The sequence below is a fragment of the Anas platyrhynchos genome, chromosome 1 (genome assembly GCF_047663525.1).
Source record: "Anas platyrhynchos isolate ZD024472 breed Pekin duck chromosome 1, IASCAAS_PekinDuck_T2T, whole genome shotgun sequence".
Classification (NCBI taxonomy): domain Eukaryota; kingdom Metazoa; phylum Chordata; class Aves; order Anseriformes; family Anatidae; genus Anas; species Anas platyrhynchos.
In genome coordinates this window covers 78257894-78279998 of record NC_092587.1, presented here as the reverse complement: position 1 = coordinate 78279998, position 22105 = coordinate 78257894, and the positions used below count along the sequence as shown (strand labels likewise).

At 36.8% G+C, this 22105-nt stretch overlaps 1 protein-coding gene across 1 annotated transcript in view; it reads right to left on the bottom strand.

Moving 5' to 3' along the window:
- ANO2 (anoctamin 2) overlaps positions 1 to 22105 on the bottom strand; it is a 199318-nt gene that overhangs the window by 124626 nt on the left and 52587 nt on the right. Inside the window, exons 11-12 of the mRNA XM_072042539.1 lie at positions 17866 to 17930; positions 766 to 900 (exon numbers count right to left, since the gene is read on the bottom strand). Coding sequence (XP_071898640.1) covers positions 766 to 900; positions 17866 to 17930 — 200 coding nt within the window. The remainder of the gene's footprint in view (positions 1 to 765; positions 901 to 17865; positions 17931 to 22105) is intronic.

Genomic DNA, 22105 nt, shown 5'->3' with positions numbered 1-22105 from the left:
GAGTTGGAAGGGACCCAAAAGGATCAAGTCCAGGTCCTGGATCCACACAGGACTACCTAAAAATCAATCCAAAATCATAGTGTTGTCCAAATGCTTCTTCAGTTCTGGTAGGCTTGGTGCCGTGACCACTGCCCTGGGGAGCCTGTTCCAGTGCTCGACCACCCTCTCGGTGAAGAATCTTTTCCTAGCACCCATCCTGACCCTCCCCTGTTCCAGCTCCATGATGTTTCCTCAGGTCCTGTCACTGTTCCCAGAGAGCAGTGCTCAGCACCTGCCCCTCCGCTCCCCTCGTGAGGGAGCTGCAGGCCACCATGAGGCCTCCCCTCAGCCTGCTCTGCTCTGGGCTGAACAAACCAAGGGACCTCAGCTGCTCCTCATATGTTTTGCCCTCTAGACCCTTCATCATCTTTGCTGGTCCTCTTTGGACACTCCCTAATAGTTTTTATGTCCTTCTTACATTGTGGTGCTCAAAACTGCACACAGTACTCCAGGTGAGGCTGGACCAGACAGAGTAGAGTGAGTTTTGTTATGTAGTATAACTAGTAAAACATCCTAAGTACACACGGTGCATAACATTTTTTGTAATTGCCAAGAAGATGAATTCTGAGGATATCAAACATGCTAAATGTGCTGTATTTTCAAAAGGTTGTGAATACTGCATCACTGCTCTTCAGACATGTTAAAAGCAATTATTCTCACTAAGGATTACGACCAGAAAGCAGTCTTATAATTCTCAAGTAGCAAAATATTGATCTCAGTGCTTACCTAGGAATGTCACTCTCTATGGTTATACATCCGTAAAGAAATACAAAAATCCCAACTACTGAAGATGGAATGAGGAATTCTGTGTATAAGCCCAGCCATGCAAAATAAAGTCCTATTTTTTCTCCAAAATACTTTCTGAAAAAGAAGAGGGAAATAAATAAATAAATAAATAAATTTGTCAAGGCAATCATTTTCAAGTGTATTTTGCAGTTTCTTAAAAATTCCTGAAAGTTAAATTGTAATTGTCAAAGATGTGGATGAAAACCCTGAGCATCTTGGAGTCAGTACCATCAAATGAAGTGGGTAATTCAAGCAATTTAAGGCACTCTCTTCCAAGAAGTTAAAGATAGTCCTGTATCATTACAATACGTACTCTAGAGCTGCTCAGGAAAGACTGCACCTTTTATATCTCTGAACTGAAATCAGTTAAATATCTCTTGCTTCCATCAAATGTAACAGTGTTTCACCCAAATGTTTAGCAGAAAATGTTAGAAAGGATTTAGTTCTTTAAAAGCTTATCCAGATAAGCCATCATTCTTTGCTTCCATAAGTCCTCCTGGATTCAATTGGTGAGAGACATGGAAATGAGATCAATGTGAACATACTGACAACATCCTCTAATATCTTTACAGATGAATAATCTTGAATTTCTGTTAAAGCAGGAAGGTTTACTTGCATACTTAGCATTGGCTTTTTAGAAAGAATAAATATTTTTGACAAATGAGCAGACTGTACAGCTAGTTTGAAAAAACAGTTTCTGCTCTGAAGAGCAGTTCATTGTAGATGTTGATAAGTATGTGTTAGTACTCAGCCCAACATCTTCATGAATCACACTGAAAGAAGTAAACTAAACATAGATGAAACTCATTGATCATTCCAGAGTACTGTTAGGAGTGATTCCAAACGTTACAAAATACCAAAAAACTTCAGAGAGCTCAAGAACTCACAAAGAAAAAATAAAAATCATTAAAATGAGACTAAATTTAGATAAAATATAACACAGTTTGAAACATATCACAAGCCAGAGAATAAGACAGAAGACTGCTGGACATAAGACAGTTACACATAGAGCACTCAGACCACGTTGTTGCATTATAATATGTCTAATAAAAGAAAGACTCCTCTGAAAGGCTGGGCATAACCCCATTTTGAGATTGACTATGACTTCACTTACACTAAGAAAATTTTACCCAGGCTTAGCACTCCTGACCTAAATTATTCCTAACAGAAAATGGTTAAAATTTGATTTTTGCAGGCCTGGGATTTCTGGTAACAAGGAGAGAAAAAAAAAATCTCCTCTGAAAGAAATTGATAACAAAAAGTCAAGCTTGTAGAGCTGAGCTCAAGTCCATTCAGTGGCACATGCAAAGCTGAAATTTTGTGTTCCAGAAACTAACCCTTAGGGCTACTGCTCCTGCCATAGGACAGAGTGAGAGCACTGAAACCAATGTGGAGAGCCATGCCATGGGGCAATGTTAGAAGCCTCCACAGTCAAATTTCCAGCTCATCTGAAAGAACTAATGTTTTTTTTTTTTGTTTTGTTTTTTTTTTTCCCATGACTATGGTTCCTGCTGCTGTTTTCACACCATCACAGCTACAGATAACTTCACATTCCTAGGCTCTCACACAGGAAAGTGGGCAGTGTGGTCATACCTATTTCAGTGTTGCCTTACATGAGTGCCTATACTTTCTTAGGTCCAACAGACCCGGCTTATCCTTTAGGATAGGAGATGTGCAATCCTAAAAGGGAGAACCAAACAAAAGCACTTTAATTTGATACACATACAACATTATCTTCAGTATGATGGGATGCCATAACTTGGAGAAACAGTACAAAACAAAGGAAATTTCAAGATTCTTCTGTGAAAGGAATACAGACACTACACCTGAAATTTACAAGGTAGTCATAAGCAACAGACTATATGAAGCATCAAACAACATGAGTGCAAACATGACAGATTGACTTGAATGGCATTAATGGAATTAGATATGTTATTCTCTTTCATTTTAGGAAGACAACTTGCACAAGTAAAAATGGGAATCAGCATATATCAGTTTAGTAACTCCACATTTATACCACAGCATTGTTTTTAGCTTATAAAATGATAAATTTAAATATTTCTGGTATAAATATAATCCTAACACTGTGCAGCTGCCCTATAATGTGGCACCTGCCAAATGATTTTGGAGGTCATTTTTAATAGGTAGTTTTACTTTATTTTCAAATTTGTTGTTTTTTTTTGAATGTTTCTGAGTATGAAGTGAGGAAGTATATATTGACTGAAAACAACAGAAATAATCAGATGGCTTAAAGCTTTTCTTCAAGACTCCTTTCTGAGTCAGCAAACAGTAGAAATGCCCTTGGAGCAACACAGGACACCGAGAGACTCAATTTACTCTTATGTTTCCTCCAGTTTGGGAAGTAACATGCCTTGCACTTGGCAGCAGGGCAAACATCACTAAAAATATCCTAACAACATGGGACAATAATGAGAGGGGGTTTATTTTGATTATCTGTCTTCTTTTTCCTTCTTTATTTATAGTAATGAACAATGTGCATAGCTGTTACAGCACTCCAAAGAGGTCAAAGCAGACAAAAATTTGCCCACAATCTTAGCTGTTCTAAACTGCATGTTGTTTTAAAAAATGGCCACAAATTAGCATAGAAAGTGTTCAAGAACAAGCAGCACTGGAGTAAAGACCAGCTGACCAAGCTCAATGAAGTTGGAACTTCCTCTGTAATTTTTAAATATTTCAGTGATATGTATGATCTATAACCTATAAAGCAAAGGGTTGCTATCTGCATCCATGCCAAGAGAAAGTGAGAGGAGTTCAACAACATCCTGGCAGTATGGGGGGAAGAAAAAAAAAAAAGGAGTTGCTAAGAAGAAAACTGCACAATGTTCTCTGACTTAACTGTTTTGAAAAAGAAAAATAATTAAGACTGCTGTGCCCAAGCCCAGTCTGTCTATGTGCCAGAAAGTGACTTAATCTAAAGAGAAGCAATGACAGTGCTTGGAAGCATGACAAATTTAAACCTGAGTTTATCAAGCTAGCAAAACACAGGACACAGACATGCTCCTTCATTTTTGGCATGTCCTGAGACCTGATCTCCCATTGCTCTGAATGGGAGTCAAGCCTGTTCAAACATCCTGTAATACACCACAAAAGACCAAATTCATCTACTGTAGCCACAGCTGTATTCAGTGATTTCTGGTTCAGACCTTAAGAATACCATAAGGTAGTCTTCTTTTTATCTGCCATCTAAAAATTTCTAAATAAATGCTTAATGGCAGAGTTTTAGAAGGTTTGAAAGCAGTCCACCCCTACTCAAGTCAGGAAGATCATACTTGCAAATGTTAAGGCTGTCTTCTTTTGAAAGAAGGATGCTGAATTTTCTCAGATCTGAACATGTTAGCCTCTTACATACTTGAAGCTGATAGGTCAGATCCGTGATACAACATTAGAAAGACAAAAACAGCGGGTCCAGAGGAGGGCCAAAAAGATGAGCAGAGGGTTGGAATACCTCTTCTATGAAGAAAGACTGAGAAAATTGAGTTTATTTAGCCTAGAGAAGAGAAGGCTTCAGGGAGACATTAATACAGTCTTCTAGCATGTAAAGAAGGCTACAGGAAAGACAGGAAAAAATTCTTTATCAGGGAGTGTAGTGATAATCCAAGGAGTAATGGTTTTAAACTAAGAAGTTGCAGTTTTCATTTGGATCTAAGGAAGAAGTTATTCATTATGAGGGTGGTGAGACTCTGGAACAAATTGCTCAGAGCACCTGTGGAGGGGTTGCCAGGTTGGCTAAGGCTTTGAGCAACCTGGTTTAGTGGAAGCTGTCACTGCCCATGGCAGGGGAGTTGGAATTACATGATTTTTAAGGTCCCTTCCAACCTCAATCATTCTATGATTCTTATTCCACGATTCCCTATCTGTTGCTTTTGTTTGTTTGTTTTCATTGTGATCACAGTGCTTTCATGTACTCCATTAGATTAAAAGAACTAAACCAATAATAGGGTCACATAACTTAAAGATTTGCTTTTAATTTGCCTTCAGCTACATAAATACTGTTTTGCTCTGAAAAAAATCATTACAGCTAATGCTATGCATCAGATTTGGCATTACAGCAATACTTATTTGGAAACAGTGTCAAAGACTTCACAGTTTTGTAGAAAATGCTGCTCAAAATATTGAAAGAATGTGTTCTAGATGTCCAGTGGGAAAGTTGTTTCTGGCTTGTTATGGTTATTTTTAAGACAACTTAACCTCTCTCAATGCCTGTAAAGACCAAAATTCAGGCTTATTATAACCACATTTATCTTCAGAGGGCTATGCCCTCTGCATTGCGTAAGTTTGTTTCTACATTATATGTATTCTAAAGTAGAGATGTGTTCTTTTATATACGCATATGCAATAAGGTCAGTAGTTCTCATTTAAAGGTAGGGACAAATGATTTTGATAATGAGTGTGGACTGCTCCTATCAGAAGTAACAGTTAAACATTTTGTTCTGTACATTGTTACATTCTAAGGTGATTTTTTTTGTGTATTTCACTTCAGAAAACCTTTTGAATGCTGGTCAAATGGCCACCTACCAAGTACTAAGTTCTATTGAGCAAGAGTTATGTCTCCAACTAACGATTCAGCCAAATCCTCCATAATTCCTTCAGAAGATGAACAAAAGTTTCAGTTTCTCCCAGCATCCCAAGATCAAGTTAATAATCAGAAACTATATTGATAAAGCCCAAAGTAAAACAATAACAACAACAGAACTACAGAAAATATACATGTATTCCCTCTCATTCCAGAAATATAATAAGAAGTGCTGGAAAGAGTGCAGTGAAAATGTTTACTCAATTCCCCCTGCTTAGCCCATATAATACTTGAACCAGACTGCAATTCACTTCTTTCTGTCTGGCTGCCAAACTAACATCAAAAAGAGTAACTGATAATTAAACTCTTTTCTTGCGTGCTGGTCACTGCTTTTATGCCAAGCTGTGCAATATATAAATAGACTAAGACTTGGGGAGGGGGAGAAGAGAGAAGAGAAGAACCCTGAGATTTTAACTCTTCCAAAAAAGTGTGGGATACCTGGATTGTGCATGATACACACTTGAAAGAACTCTGGATTCATTCAGAAACAAAGTTTAAAAAGCAGGAAAATATGCTCTAGACACTATTTCATTTGACTGGGAAATCAGCTCAAAGTTTTTCATTTTTTTAATTTCCATACCCTATTCTAGGCCAACAGTTATTTTATTTTTGCCATGATTCATTCACGAGCCTCCCCACTGAGTCAATATTTTATATGCAAAACTAAACTTTTTTACAATTATTTATTGAGTAAATTATCAAACAAGTATCAAACATAAGTAGCACATGTGCTACTTACGCCTTCAAATAAGCCTATTCACAAAAATAGTCCCTAGAATTCTGATGAGTCTGCTCCTGGGAGAAAGGACAAGTGGTCTTTTCAAAGTAAGGTTTCATGTCGAAAATCTCTGCTATCAGAGCTAGTTTAAAAGCTTTTTTCACATCTCCAGCTTCCTTATGCCCTCTCTGACCCACAGCTAACCTTCTCAGTTGTGCTAATGCATTACAAAGTTGAGTATTATTTAAAAAAAAAAAAAAAAAGACAAAGCCCAAAAAAGCCATATCCACTTCTTCGTCAAGCCAATTCATAGTGTAGGCCTATGAACATCTGTGAAAGACCACTGAAGAAAATAATAGCCTGTGGCAAAAGGTTGGGAACACAATGAACTCCTTTAATGGACTTGGTCAAGAGAAAAAAATCTGCTTTTAAAGTGAAGGTAGAACAACGATTACCCATACAAACACTATTTTCAAGTAGATACTAATCTTAGAACACAGGAGATTTTACATTATTATTGAGATAATAGTTCCCAACACATTGACGTTTCCACCTGAGGTTTTGAAAACTGTACATTTTTTTCAGAAACACTGCTGAAGTATAGATAAAACTCCAGTCACTCTAACAGAATCAGAAACAAAACAAAACATTTCTGTGTACCTCACTATTTCACTCCAGGTAGTTACCCATGTACAGATTTTTCTGGACGTGACATTTTTCTCCACTTGAGAACTTTCTCATGGCAAGATTCAAGCACTTATTGCAACCATGTGGGCCACCTGGGTGGAACTACCCCTCAGCAGCACCACTGAGGCTGCTGTGTATCCAGAGATCCCAGAGATTTCTACCATGTATGTGCCTGACAGAATATATGCACGTATTCTGTCCAGACAGTCTCGGGCAGAAATACATTAGTGTTTAATTCAGATATACAGAGACTGCACTAAATGGAGCAAGATGGAAGCCAAGAGAGTCTCCTTGCAAAAAACAATCCCCCTTGGAACAACTTGCCCGTAGTCTGAGAAACATTTTTATTAAAATTTTAAGAGAAGAAGAAAAACAAACAAACAGACAAACCAAAAAAAAAAAAAAAAAAAAAAAAAACAATGACAGAACTTCAGCTAAATTATAAGGCAGTTGAGTCTCAGGCAAGGAAAAAAAAATGCAGTAGAAAATACAAATTGTTCAATATACAGAAAACAATGAAAGGAGCCTCTTTCCAAAGTAAGAGCACACGGCGTTGTTCAAGCTGGAGATAAAGCTCAAGACTGTCCAGTAAAGAGTGAATATGAGGGTGAAAATAGTTGATAAACAGTGCAGGAGCCCTGAATCAAACCCCCAAATCTATCTCTAATATTAATGTTTGTGTATGCATCTACAAATATTCATCATTCATTTTGGAATGCTTGGTGACATTGGTAAGAAATGGTAAGTTAAAAGCCAAGACATGGCTTTTGATTTCTACAAAAGGCTTCCTACCTGGTATATTTTCTCTTGCAAGTAATGCACTGAATCATCTCCAGTGATTCGAGTGAGAGTATTTACCAAATACCAAAACTATGATTCTTTTCACCTGAAAGTAGAATGAAAAAGGATGCCACAAGAGTCATTTAATGAAGTTAACATTTAATTAAAGTTCTCCTTTGAAACCATTAGTTAACAAATATTTTCTGTTTCCTCCAAAAGGTACCTGAAGCCTGGAGACAAACCTGACTAAATTACAGATTCTACCAGTTATATTTTCTTATATGACACTGTGAAATATGTTTTGTGATCCATTATAGGATGAAAAATAAAATAACCAACCAACCAAAAAAAAAAAAAAGACAAAATATTGGAACTCCTTAGAGAGCAGACATTTTGAAACTACTGAAATTAACTGTAGGATTATGCTTTCCAACAGTCTCTTGGCTTTTCAGAAATAATCACTATGCAAAACAGTTAAAGGTTACTGGTTAGGGAGAAGGAAGGTGATTTCTGTACAGGCAGGCAATTGTTCAGTTCTCAAATTCTAATGTTTTGAAAATACCCAGGAAAAGTGTATAGAATAAAAATGTAGGATTCAGGTATTAACAGTAATTTAAAATAGCAAAAGATCAAACCTTAGCCTGTAAAGAAATAAAACCGAGACAAGCCACTCACTGAGCTTTGCAGATTTACAATCGTTATTGCTCCCATTCCAAGAAATATTCATAATACAGCTGAGAGAGCATAGTTTGTGGTGATGGATTATAAACTGTAAAAACCCATTGGCTACAGACTGTAATTCCAAGAACAATAGAAGCATAGTAATTATACATGTACTATGACTGAGACAGAAGTCAAGGCTGACTACCTACCAATTCCGTAAGCAAGCAACATGTTGTTGGTTAGTCAGAAGCACTGTAAATGAGTTCCCCATTTGTTACAGGAGAATACCAAACTTCAGTGCCTCCACAGAGTGTTTTTGGACTTGTGAATGTCCTTTGTTGAGTGTTCCTTATGCCTACAGACCTTTTACTGGAAAGCTACACATGAAGAGAATGTGATATGCAGTAACATTAAAAAAAAAAAAAAAAAAAAAAGATAATCCATACAGGTTTTTTGTGTGCAGTACTAGCAGTCCTTAACTTTATGCACTGTTTGAAAGGATTAAGTGTCTGATTACATTATTCCGTGGATGTCTGGATTTGTCTGTCACATTTTATGCCTGCAAAAGCTCTACATGTCTATGAGACTATGCTATGAAGCCTTTACTTAAGACAGACACTTTTAGCAAGAGCAGTAATGCAGTGTATGCCCCAACACTCAGTTTTGAGAACTCGTGTAAGACAACCTATGAACACTCATTCTGTCTCCTGATAAATCAGTCAAAACCTGATAAATCAATCAAAAATGTCACTAGCCCTCCAAATCTGGCAAACTCATAATCCAGAACAGGTAGCCTAGCTACTTGAGGCTGAGTCAACACTACAGTGAATCAGTAAAGGTTACCTATGAGGAAGGGAGTACGGTTTCACTGCAGAAACATTTCAGCCCACCAAGTGAGGTTATATGTAAGAAATAAATTTATTCAGTTATACATATCACTTTTTTTTTTTTCTCTCTAATAATAAACTCTACATGCTCCCACAAATAAGGAGTAATCTATATAATATGATACAGAGAATCAGCTTTTCTTTTAGACTGGCAGGGAGGTTACCTAGCATTTCTTCCCTGACACATTTGCTAAGGTTTATACTCAGAACAATTATAAGGTCAGTTTCCTAATCTTTAGTATTCTCCAGGTAATTTCCATGATTTTTATATCATCTAGGTTAACGAAGTTTGAAGCTCAGATACTGACTTCTTTTCATAAATAAATTTAATTTATAATATGTAATATTTCATTAAAGCTGTCTTGCTTTTCAGATTCATATAGGTAGGCCTCACTAGAGCCTCTGAATTAATTTAATGCATTTGCTTTAGATGGCACTATGAATATCACTACTGTCAGACAGACACCATCTAGTGGCTAAAACATAGACGTATAATTTTCCAAAAAAGTATAATAAATTATTTGTTAGCCATGATCTTATTGGATAACTTGAGGCAGTCATTCTTTAGACTTTCCTCTTGCAGGTTTGAGACAATAAGAGAGTTATAGAAATTTATTTTTTAAATTAAAATTTAGACTGACAGTCCTCAAGACTTCTGAGACTATGACAAATAGGAAAAAAAATCAAATGCACCCTGCAAGAGTAATTAAATGCATACAAGATGTTTTGCTCATTGCTGTTTCAGCATTTTAACTGCAACTATTTAACCAAGACTACACAGTAATAGTCATCACCTGTTCCATATTGCATTAAAGATGTTTATTTTCTGTTCTTTGTGATAACTGTAAAAGTTCAAAGACCTATCACGTTGGAAACCTTCCTTATGTTGGTCTTTTCAGGGAGCAATTGTTGCACAGTGCCCAGTCTTAATCTTGTCATCTTGTTTCTGTCAACTGTTGGAAACAGGTTACTGAATCAAACAAAGCTATGGTCTGTTCTAATGAAACTTTTGTACAGACGGTTGGATGTCTCATACAAAAAAGTCTTAATACCTTTAATAAGGGGCATACCTTTAAACCAAATGAAAAGGGTTGGTCTTAAACCCTGCTTGGTGTTCAGGAAGTCAGAAAAAGACCGTCTCTCATCCAACATCCCATAGCCAAAAATTCCTACTGTGATTAAGGTGTCAAGAGAGTTTTAAAAGAAAAGCAGAAATGCAACCACTCAATTGCTGTTTTCTTCTCCCTGCAGTTCTCAGACACATTAACTTTTAGATACTTACCAATAATTTTAAGTTTGGATATACAAATTTGTAAGATTTCCTCTTTTGTTTCCAAACGTACCTGCTACCTCTGGCTTTTCCTTCTCCAGTTTAAAAGAACAAACCTTTGTTTCCTGTCAAGTATACTGATGTCAGTTCTAAAGATAACAGTTGAATTAGGGCCTATCACTTAATTCCATTAAGAAATATGCTAATGTGCTTCTTGCTTTGAAGTTAATACATCATATAGGCACTAAGCAACTAATTCTAAGACAGTTCTGCACACAGACAAAACAGACTTCTAGCTGCTTACAAAACTGCACAAGCTAAGAGGGAGCCACCAGGAAGTTGCACAGCAATATATTCAGCCTTCAGAGTCATCCTTTGTATAAGTCCTGATGTAGAAGTGCACATCTTCTGCTGAATCTGGCTTTTGAAAATCCCACAGATGAAATGAGGAATCTGGGTGGTAACAAGGATCTTAGCGCTCAGAAAGTAACCTGAAGCCTGGGAATTATGTTTATCAGAAAGTGGGGATCTGGTTTTCCTCAATATTGCTATACAAACTTAATAGTTTGAAATTCCATCTTACATACAAGCACCAATAAATAAGACCAGGCTCCTGCCAAAACAGACAGAGAACCACTTCCTACAGGACTAGCGAGGACTCAGAAATGTGGAGCTGTATGTAAATCATTTCAATCCATTCACAGGCCTGCACAAAGCAGAACAATGGAAGACAAATTCTTCAGTGATTTATGCGTCATGAGCATAACTCTCTACTTTGCAAATAACACAGACTGGAGCACTTGTGTGAACCCTGTGATGAGAAGTTCCAAGGATGGAGGGGAAAGTCCCTACAACTGCTGATAAATGTACCCTTGCATCAAGCATCTAACAAGCAGTCCATTTAATGTGTATATGATATGATGTAAAAGTCCATTCATAAATAAAACAAGTTCATGACTGGTAAAGAGATCACACAGGTGTCAGAAATGGGAGGTCATGAGCAGTAATGAGATCACAGACAATAGAAAGGAGAAAAAATTATAATGATGGAGAAAGTGTTCCTTTCTCAATACCCAGGAATCTGCTACAGGTTCCCATCTCTTCTCACTTCCTCTAGGAAGGTCTCTGCTGGTAAAAACTGGCAAAAAGGACAAAATGAAGGCTGAGTAGATGCTGGCATAGTATTTCCTGCTGTACCTAGTGCTGAAATGATGATGAACTGCAAGGTGAACACAACCTATGGTGGGAATAAATCTTTGTTGTAGAGTTCCTTGAAACTATAAAAAGATGTTGGAATTGAAGTGCAAGAGGGCAAGAGCAAGAAGATGTGTCCAGCGTACATTCTCAGTACAGGTTTGGAAAGGAGATGGATGGACTACTGTCAAAATTACTGGTAGAATTCATGGACATTCTTGTACTTAATGCTATGTTTGTTCAATTTCTGCACTTTCCCAAGCTTAAAGCTGCATTCTCCTCTTTTTCCTAATAAAGAATTCCTTGTATATAGATCCAGCGTCTTTGTGAATGTTGGAGATACATCTGCTGAAGACAGTCAGGGAAGACTTGCATGGTGTTCACATATTTCTGTATGAGAATGGAGTCATTTATCAAGAACCGTTTTTTACTCTCATTACCCATCTGGCAAAAGGGAACCTTCTCCAGGATTCCTAGAATCTGTGCTGTGTCAGAAAAATCCTACAGTAATTTACCAGACTAAGCAGGAAATTACAACACCCTAAACACTCTGATGACTACTGCCAGAAAAAAAAGCAAGCTCCCCTCTCCTTCAAAGGGAAAGAAACCCTCTTCCCTCCCCCCCCTCCGAAAATGAGTGCCCCCTTGGCACCTAGTGAAGAAAAGAGACTGTAAAAGAATCAAAGACTAAACCTGATGCATGATAGTTTTCCACTGAAAACGCATTTCTGTTAAATAAGCAATCAAACTGCCAGGTAGAGAAAAGCTCAGAATTTTAATAGTGTGCAGACCACATGCTGTAAACGATTTGTTATTCAGAAGGTGGAAAATAACCACCTGATCCAACAGTTGCTTCAGCAGAGAGAACAGTTCATAACATAACTATTCTTCAGGCATTAGCAACTGAGTATTACCCTGCCTAGCTACCATGGTGTTTTCTTTCCTCTCTGCAGCCTTATGGGAGCTAGTGATAGGCATATGACCCTTGCAGAAGGAGGGTGTTAGATGCTCACTATTTTCAGTCGGCTGATTGTATATATAAGGCAGGCCTCATTGTGCTCTGCTTTGAAACCTGGCTTTTAGAGAATATATAAATATTCGCTGAAGATCTGGGAAGTGTAAGACTGATCTGCTGGGTCAGCCAGCCCACCAGTGAGTTATACATGCATCACTCTCCCAAGATATTAGTCTGGACTGATTAGGCTTAGCTTTGAGGTAAGCATTAGAAAGCATTGTTCAACCCCAATCTGAGATAACCACATATCAAAGGTTGCTTTTTACCAAAGTGGCTGCATTGTATAAAAAGTAAATATTGGACATTTGGTTAGGTTAATTCACAATGTTAACAGAAGGGTGACAGGGAAGCAGAGCAAGGAAAATATACAGGAAAATTTGCACTTAGAGGTTAAATAGTCACGGACTTAACACAATGACTGAGCAACATTTAAGTGTACCTCTGGAATTAGTGAATGCACCACAGACCTTTAATTTCATGTTCCTGCAGTTTCAGGCTGTATGTGGAAAGGTGTTCTGTCTCCAGATACGCAGATGTGGCTACAAAGAGCTGTGGTGATAGAAGCAGTGATTTGGTAATGCATTGACCAGAATGGTTGGCCACAGTTAGGAGAATAAAGTATAGATCTTAATTACACTTCTGTAAGGAGCAAACATTTATCTCTAAGACAATAAAACCGCTATTTCTGCAGAACTCCCTTCTTTATTTTATCACTCCTTTAAAACTACTCTATTCTAAGCAGGGCAAGCAGATATACCCATTTTGGTTTTTGTGTTGAAAACTGATGAAAGAATTAAGAAGGTAAATAGGCAAAATGGTAAAATCACTTTTGGAGTCCAATTGCTTACACTGAACACCACTAAACAGGCCCCAAGACAGTGGAAATGAATGCAACAGTATTCAAAACTGAGACAAACAACCTTCTGAATATCAGAGGTCTGTCATTGCTTAAAAAAAAAAAAAAAAAAAAAAAGCAGAGAAAGCTACTGAAGCTACTGGCTGCCACACTTTAAGAAGACAGCATTCAAATGCACAGAGAGGGGAACAGATGACTGTTCTGTCAAGAGCTAGTTCAAAATGTACATGCTGCAGTGAAGTCCCAGAATTCATTACAAATAAAGTTAAAACAATCTTCCATACAAAAGAAACACATAGTTTAAAATAGGAAAGGAGAGATATACTAGGCAGACAGTTTGAGTAAAAAAACTCCAGGGTTTTGATTTACATGCTGTATTCTATAAATAATATTTTGTCTAACACACTTTCCCACTAACTCCTGCAAAAAGAGTTATCGTATACATTATCTTAATCTTTACAATGACCATGTCTTCCCATTTTTAGGCTTTACATCAAGTAAGTATATACAGGCACTTGGAGCTTTGGAAGTAATCATGCAATGGATAATGTAGGCTGTTAGATATAAAGAAGTTAGATGAAGTCCTAGCAATAGGAAATAGAAATGAAAACATGAAAAATGGGATGGGTTTGAAGAAGCTGATGAGCTGGGACCTTAAATAACTAATATTTGAAAAAACTCCACCACAATTAAAAATACAGCTAGCTGTGCTTGACTTGACACCTTCAAGGGCAGAGAGGCCTTGCAGAGAAATTTTGACAGATTGGAGGGTTGGGCAATCACCAAGTATGAAGTTTAACAAAAGCAAGTGCCAGATCCTGCACCTGGGATGGGGCAATCATTGCTGAATGCACAGACGAGGGGATGAAAGGATGGAGACCGGCCCTGTGGAAAGAGATCTGGAGATTCCTGACAATCACAAGTTGAATATGAGTCAACAGTGTGTTTTGACAGCTGAAAGAGCCAACTGTACCTTGGGGTACATCAAGCACAACAATGTCCTGCTCTGCATTGGTCCAGCCTCACCATAAGACTATGGGCAGTTTGGGGCACCACAATATAAGGATATAAAACTATTAGAGAGTGTCCAAAGGAGACCAACAAAGATGGTAAAGGGTCTCGAGAGCAAGACATATGAAGAGTGGATGAAGTCATTTGGATTGTTCAGCTTAGAGAAGAGAAGACTGAGGGGTGAGCTTATAGACAGCCTACAGCTTCCTCATGAGGGGAAGCAGAAAGGCAAGCACTGATCTCTTCTCTCTGGTGACCAGTGAGAGGACACAAAGAAAATTCAGGTTGGATATTAGAAAAGGTTCCTTGCTGAGTGGGTGATCTGGCACCGGAACAGGGAAGTGCTCATGGCACCAAGCATGCTGGAGTTGAAAAAAGCATTCGGATAACACTCTAAGATTTTGGTTAAATGAAGTTGTTTTGCTGTAGAACAGAAATATGCAAAACCCTCTGTGTTCTCAACTGGTGAAGCCCTCCTCATTTGCCATTGCATTTAGAATAGAAATCTTAATTTAGGATACAAAATTACTTTCTCCTTGTACCCCAAAGAGATGCATAAAAACAGAGCAAAATACTTTTACAGATAAAGACACAGGAGTGAATGGAACTCTGAGTAAATGCTAAAATGCCCCATCTTTTCTCTTTCCCTTCCCTTCCCTTCCCTTCCCTTCCCTTCCCTTCCCTTCCCTTCCCTTCCCTTCCCTTCCCTTCCCTTCCCTTCCCTTCCCTTCCCTTCCCTTCCCTTCCCTTCCCTTCCCTTCCCTTCCCTTCCCTTCCCTTCCCTCTTTCCCTTCTCTTTTTAATTTCACATTTTTTAAGAACATGATAATACTCTAAGACTGATTATACAATTAACACTCCCTCAGCAAATCAAACCTTAACAAGGACCTCAAATAATCCCAGCTTGTGTCTAGACTGAGTATAACACATACAGATTTTCTAGCTTTGGTGTATAGTCACTTGGAAACCTGTAACCACGGACAGTAGAAAGGTAATGGGAATGATTTATAAGAATTCTACAGTGCCATGTTAGCATAAGCATCTTAGGTTAAAGAATGACTTTCCATTTGTATTCTTAATGAATAAAGGTGAACAGGAATAGTTTAAAAGATCTACATTGTTACAAGTTGTCTTAAAATATTAGATTAAAAAATGTAATTAACTTGAGGATGCAAATATTGTTTAAGCTTATACCCCCATCCGTTCCCTTCACTCTCCCGTACAGAGGTGCAAAAACTTAGCTGCCGAAAGAAAAGGGTGGTAATTTTTCAGGTATATACACTCCAAATCCTAACATTAACTATAGATAAAAAACACATTTATTTTAGTGGTAGCTGTCAAACTGTCAGTCTAGCAAAGGAAGAAATAAAAAAGCAAGAAAAATCAACTCTGAGAAAAGAGAATCAATTACACGTCTGGACCTTCTTTCGTTCTCACAGAAGTTTAAACCACAGAACATCTATGAAATTGTACCAGTATAGTGAAACATCATAATGGGGACAGCAAGATACAAATGAAGATGGAGTACAAGCAGATGTGTCTTTGTTTTTAATTCAGCTACTCTGTCAGGTCTAGTAACATTTAAGAATTCCTTCTGTCAGTCACAGTTTAACTTAACATTTGTAATATTTACTAAGAACATACCAGGTACTTTAATACTATTTTGAGCTTACCAAGTTCATAGGGTAGCCTAGCCTCGAATAACCAGTAGTGAAAAAGCATGTAACTCTCACACAAAAATATTATGGCAAAAACGAGGAAATTTTGAAGTCTTGCAGCATTTCATAAAGATCACAGAATCACAGAACCATTAAGGTTGGAAAAGACCTCCAAGACCATCTGGTCCATCCAGCCCCCAGACACCAAAATTACCCACTAAACCATGTCCCTAAGTACCATATCCAATGTTTTCTTAAACACCCCAAGATGGTGACTCCACCACCTCCCTGGGCAATCCATTCCAATGCCTGACTACTCTTTCTGAGAATAAATGTCTCCTAATTTCTAACCTGAACCTACCCTGGCACAACGTGAGGCCATTCCCTCTAGTCCTATCACTAGTTATTTGTGAGAAGAGGCCAACCCCCAGCTCCCCACACCTTCCTTTTACGTAGGTATGGAAAGCAATAAGGTCTCCCCTGAGCCTCCTCTTCTCCAGACTAAACAACCCCAGCTGTTCCTCATAGGACTTGTGTTCCAGGTCCTTCACCAGCTTTGTAGCCCTTCTCTGGACACATTCCAGGGTCTCAATGCCCTTCTTGTAGTGAGGGGCCCAAAGCTGAACACAGTACACGAGGTGCAGCTTCACCATAGCAGAGTACAAGGGGACATCACCTCCATGGTCCTGTTGGCTACGCTATTCCTGATACAAACCAAGATGAGATAGTCTCACTTCCATTTGCCAATCTGAAACATGTCACAGTTCAATTTTGCTCATGTTAAGAATGTAATAGTTAAGTCTTTGAAAAACTATGTGCTTTTCAGAACTTTAACTCAAAATATAATTAATATATTTTGTAAAAGTTACTGTTTATCCATATTACTAACACCAGCTTTTGCAGCTAATCACTTAGGTCAGATTGTATAACAAAGACTAGCTGGAGTTTGATTATTCAAAAAATAAACACAAAGAAATATCATCTTTCTCAGTTATAAAAATTATCAATAAATATTTTTTTTTGGTTGTTTATTTGTTAATATCACAGTTTATTTATTCCAAGTCAGTTATCTTATGAAAGATTATTTCCAGCCAGCAGTTTTCACAAACATTTCCCAAATATTTCTTTTATCTGGTATTTTAGCACACAACAAATACTGTTTATTTGATTCTTTCTTTCCTTTTTTGTAGAGATATCGTGGAAGTTCCTTAAAAAAAAAAAAATGGAATTGTTTTGTCTGTATTCAAGCCTAACTTCTATGTTTGATGCATGACCTAAATATTAACATTCAAAATACACCAAACCATTGTGAAAACATATGGATGTGTTTAGAAGAATAAAATTTGTAAAACCAGAATTGAAAAAAAAAATCAAAACTGTCAAATACTTTCATACTGATTCGTGTTGTAAACACTAGCTTCTGATTATACACCAGCCTTTGATCACAATCTCCAATAAGAATTCATTAAGGTAATCTGAAATATTATCCTGAAATGCCTCCAGGATAACACGGTATACAGAAACAAATGCACATTATTGTTTAGTAAAGTAAGCTATCATCAGAACTACAGAAAAACAGTGAGAAATTTTATTTTCAATGATCTGATTGATCCAAGATTTCATTTATTGATGTAACTGCCGGGAACTTTACTAATCTGTATCAGATAAGAATCAGGTCCCTTAGTGTACCATACAAATTGATGTTACCTTATGAGGTCAATAGGCTGAAACTTGTAAAATACTCCATATCTTGCCCATTCTTGATACAGCAACTAAAAAAAAAAAAAAAAAAAGAGAGAGAGAGAGAGAAAAAAAGAAAAAGAAAGAAAATTAACTTGAAGTGTTCCCATTTGTTTTTACAACATTGTCTAAGAGGTAAAATATATGTAGAAAAAAAAAAAAAGAAAAGTTTTCTGTACTTTGGCATAAAATTCCACGTTTATTATCCAGGCAGGTATAGAAGACTCCAACCACACCAGCAATGCAAGAGCACGTATACAAACCTTTTCTCCACATACCTACCTCCTCCAAACAATATTTATTAAATAGTGATGTTAAGAATAAGGACTTAAATGGAAGAAAAAAATCTGTGGTCTCATGGAAATCTTTGGAAAGATGCTAGAAATAATTCTACTTACAGAGTCACATTCTTCTATGATGTAATTTATTTAATGGCTGGAATTATACCATAGGTAAGTACAGAGCAGTGTTTCCAGCTACCAGGCAAAGAAACAGAAAGAACTCAAAACCAGTAACTGATATGTAAAAACATAACTAAATGGTAAAAACTGTGCCAAGGCCTGCTTCTCTTCACAGGTCCTGAGGCTATTATACCTAGTGGACTCCATATAAAAGTCCCTTCTCTCCTCATGGTGCACATGCACACACCAGTTTAAATGGTTACTATTGGAATTTCAGATTCACCCACCACCTACCAACAGCACAAAAGAAGGAACAAATCTTACAGAAATTTCTTACTATGACACAGAAAAAAAAAAAATCAAGAAAAAAAAATGCTAGGCAATAGGGATAAAAGGAAACATTTTAGAACCTGTTGTATATTTACCACAATACACACAACTACCATAATCAAGGGACTCATGATAGTCTTCATTCCCTGTTTTGTTGCTGTGATCTGTGTGACACAGGCTTGCTGAGCTTTCAAAAAGAAAAAAAAAAAAAAAGAAACCTTTGACAGTACTTCAGAAGAGGCTGGAAAGGAAATCAGTAATTATGGTATGAAAATCATCACATTGTTCTGAAACAAAAGTTAGCTGCTGGATAGAAATTCCCATTTGATGAAAAATATGGCGAAAGAGTTAATGTGATAGCAGTACATTTTATAACTGTGTATGCATTTGTTATTCATACAGAAAAGACTTTCAACAATTAAGCTTTCCAGAATTAGGTGAAGACCAAAGGCGGCTTAGAGGACACATCAGTTAACAAATGACTATTCACCATGTTTTAACTTTAGAGGAAAATAAAAATCACAGCAGTGCCTTGAAAAAAAAAAGAGAATATTTTCTGGGGAATCACCTGAACTGTTTGTATTCCTTTGACATTTTTATGCTGTGAAAGGTCTATGTTTTCTTTTCTCAGAAAACATACTCATTTAAAACTATTTCTAGAAGTACAGACTGCATGAAAAAAAAAAAAAAAAAAACAACAACAACAAAAAACACAATGATGATAAATGAAAGTAAACAAATAGCACCACTATTTATAGATTATGAATCACAATCATGGTGTAGTAATCTATAACACACCATGACTTCATCCAAAAAGACAGATATCAAGCCTTTTGCTCCTATTTTCCGAAAAGTGGAGAGGGCCTAGAAAGAAAGAGTAACATATGAAAGGTAACGTCAGTTCCTTTTAAATAAGGCACTGCGTCTTTTGTAGTACAATTGGAGTAGCGATGACATTGTGTCTTAAGAATGAGTTTCTGTAGAATCTCTGCTGTTACCCAAGGGACAACCTCACACTTAGTTGCTCTCTTGTTGTGAGCACTAACTGACTGTCCCTTGCTTGTCTCATGGAAATTGTAGTTAATGTGGAGCAACGTAAATCCAGAGTTAATACCTTGGAGACCTCTAGTTTTGTGACATTTTTTTGGATACGATCAGGCAATAAGTTTAAAAAACGCTGGGGAGGAAGACAAACCAAGAAATGCATGCAAATACACAACCAGGTATGTATAGAGTACATTCTGCAGAGAAGTTAAATTAAATATTTGCACTTTTTTTTTTCTTTACAGAAACAGTGGAATGGTTCATAGATACTCAAAAGCACTAAATAGACAATAGTCTAATTTGACAACGCACTAATTAAACAAGATATAGATTTTTTCATAATGTGCAATATGTGGAACTTATGTGCTTAACAGCACCCTAGATTTCAAACCTTAATTCTACCTGTAGAATAGATGTTTAATAAGCATGTTACTATTTATTTTCATTCATAACAAATTATTGCACAATGGAGTTATGTAAGTATGCAAAAGCTAGTGGTGATATTGGTTACAAAGTACATATAGTTTTTGCAGTTATCAATAGTAGCATCTGTCAGCTAGCAGCACATCATATTTTTTCTAGTGTTTATAATGCCTCTCCTCCCACAGATGCTATGTGAAAGAACTGAATAAATATCAAGGGAGTAATTAAGATCTGGATCCCACAAACATGTACCCACCTAATTATTATCATTTGGAATATGGAAATTGGCTTCCAACCATTTGAGGGAATGGAGCTATGCCAATGTGTACTCATTATTGATCCAGCCCAGATTACTTTCTCTTGTTAGATTAAGGAGTAAACCCTACTCTGCTGAAGTAATTGAGAATTCAGCAATGAGATTCAGGGAGTGTAGAGTATTAGCATATAGAATATTGCCGTTACAGAGCACAGTCTTGCAAAATGCTTTGCACCTGTGGAAAGAAATAATGAAGCTACATTTGATTTTCTTTGGCTTCAGTAGGAGTTGAAGAGGATATGCCAGGCTGCCAGATTGATATTTTCGTATGAATACTTGTGGTTATCTAGTTAAAACCACTCCTTGACATTACTCCACAGAATTACTTACAATTTATTTTCATAAAAAATCACATTTTTTATGTTTGTTTTTTTTTTATAATATAGTTTATTGTATGTTACCAGTTTCACTTAAAGCAGTACTTTCTGTAAATTTATAATAACACTTTTCAATCTGCTTCTAATAATCAAGTGATGTTGTTGTAGTATATGTTAAGAATGTAATTCCTAGATATGTAAGAAATTCCTCGTGTATTTCTTTATGTCATACACATTCCTAGTAATGAAAGGTTACAAATTGCCAGTGGGTTACAAGACCATGTTAGTGTTTATACTCATGGCAAATTATTACCATGCTGCTGTCCAATAACTTTCTTAAAAATACTTTTTCTACAGCAGAAATCACACTAAAACAGGGAAATTCCTTCACCCTAATCAACAGTCTTAGGAAAACAGGGGATTATATTCTCATAGGATGTGACAAAAGTAATGTTTCACAGGGCATTTTCTCCAAAGAAATCCCAATGAGGGTTTTAGTAGGTATTAACCTTTTGTATTATGAACTGGTACATAAACCTTAATTACTTCTGCTGCCTTATTGACCTAAGTACCTCAGACAGTCTCAGTTCATCATTCTTTGGGTTGGTACTACAGACTAGTGAAATGGAAGACATAGATAAGTTTAAATGGACAAAACGAAAAGGGGCAGGAGAAAAAATGCATAAAAATGCCCCCCTTTCCTTTAAACTTGATCATGGCTTTTCAGGAAATTAAACACTGAGTCTATTAGATTCAGATAGAAAACAGATGATGTTATGCATAGAAATACTACAGCAGATTCAATGGCTAGGCAGCAGAGACATATGTGAATAATCAATGAAATATTTCTGGAAAGAGTCTTTTATGTTTTTAATACTTAACACTTCATAACTGAGTCTAATAGGCATGATAAAAAGAAGGCAGATGAAATGTAACTGGTATGGTGAATACTTTTTCCAGACACTAGTTCTTTTAAACCCTCTTTCCCCCTTTCCCACATTAACCAATCTTTCTCCATTGACTAATGTTCATTTACTTTCTTCTCTCTAAAACTTTTGCTAACCTTGTAAGTGAATAAACCATGGATCTGACTTTCAGTGTCCATTATTGTATCACCATTATCACTTACCCAGAGGCAATTTCTTCATGAACAAAATGTTCAAAAGTATAGACATAAGTATACAAGCTTCTCTACAGTTGTTTTTCATCTTTCTATCTTTTTTTATGAAGGTTCAAATAGCAAAATTAAATTGTATATGGTACATTAAGACATCTAGTGGCTGAATGGCACTATTTAACAAAAACTATAAAGAACATTATGTTTTCAAATTTTTACTCACTCAGCATTGGAGAAATCAAATTTACCTGTGTGATCT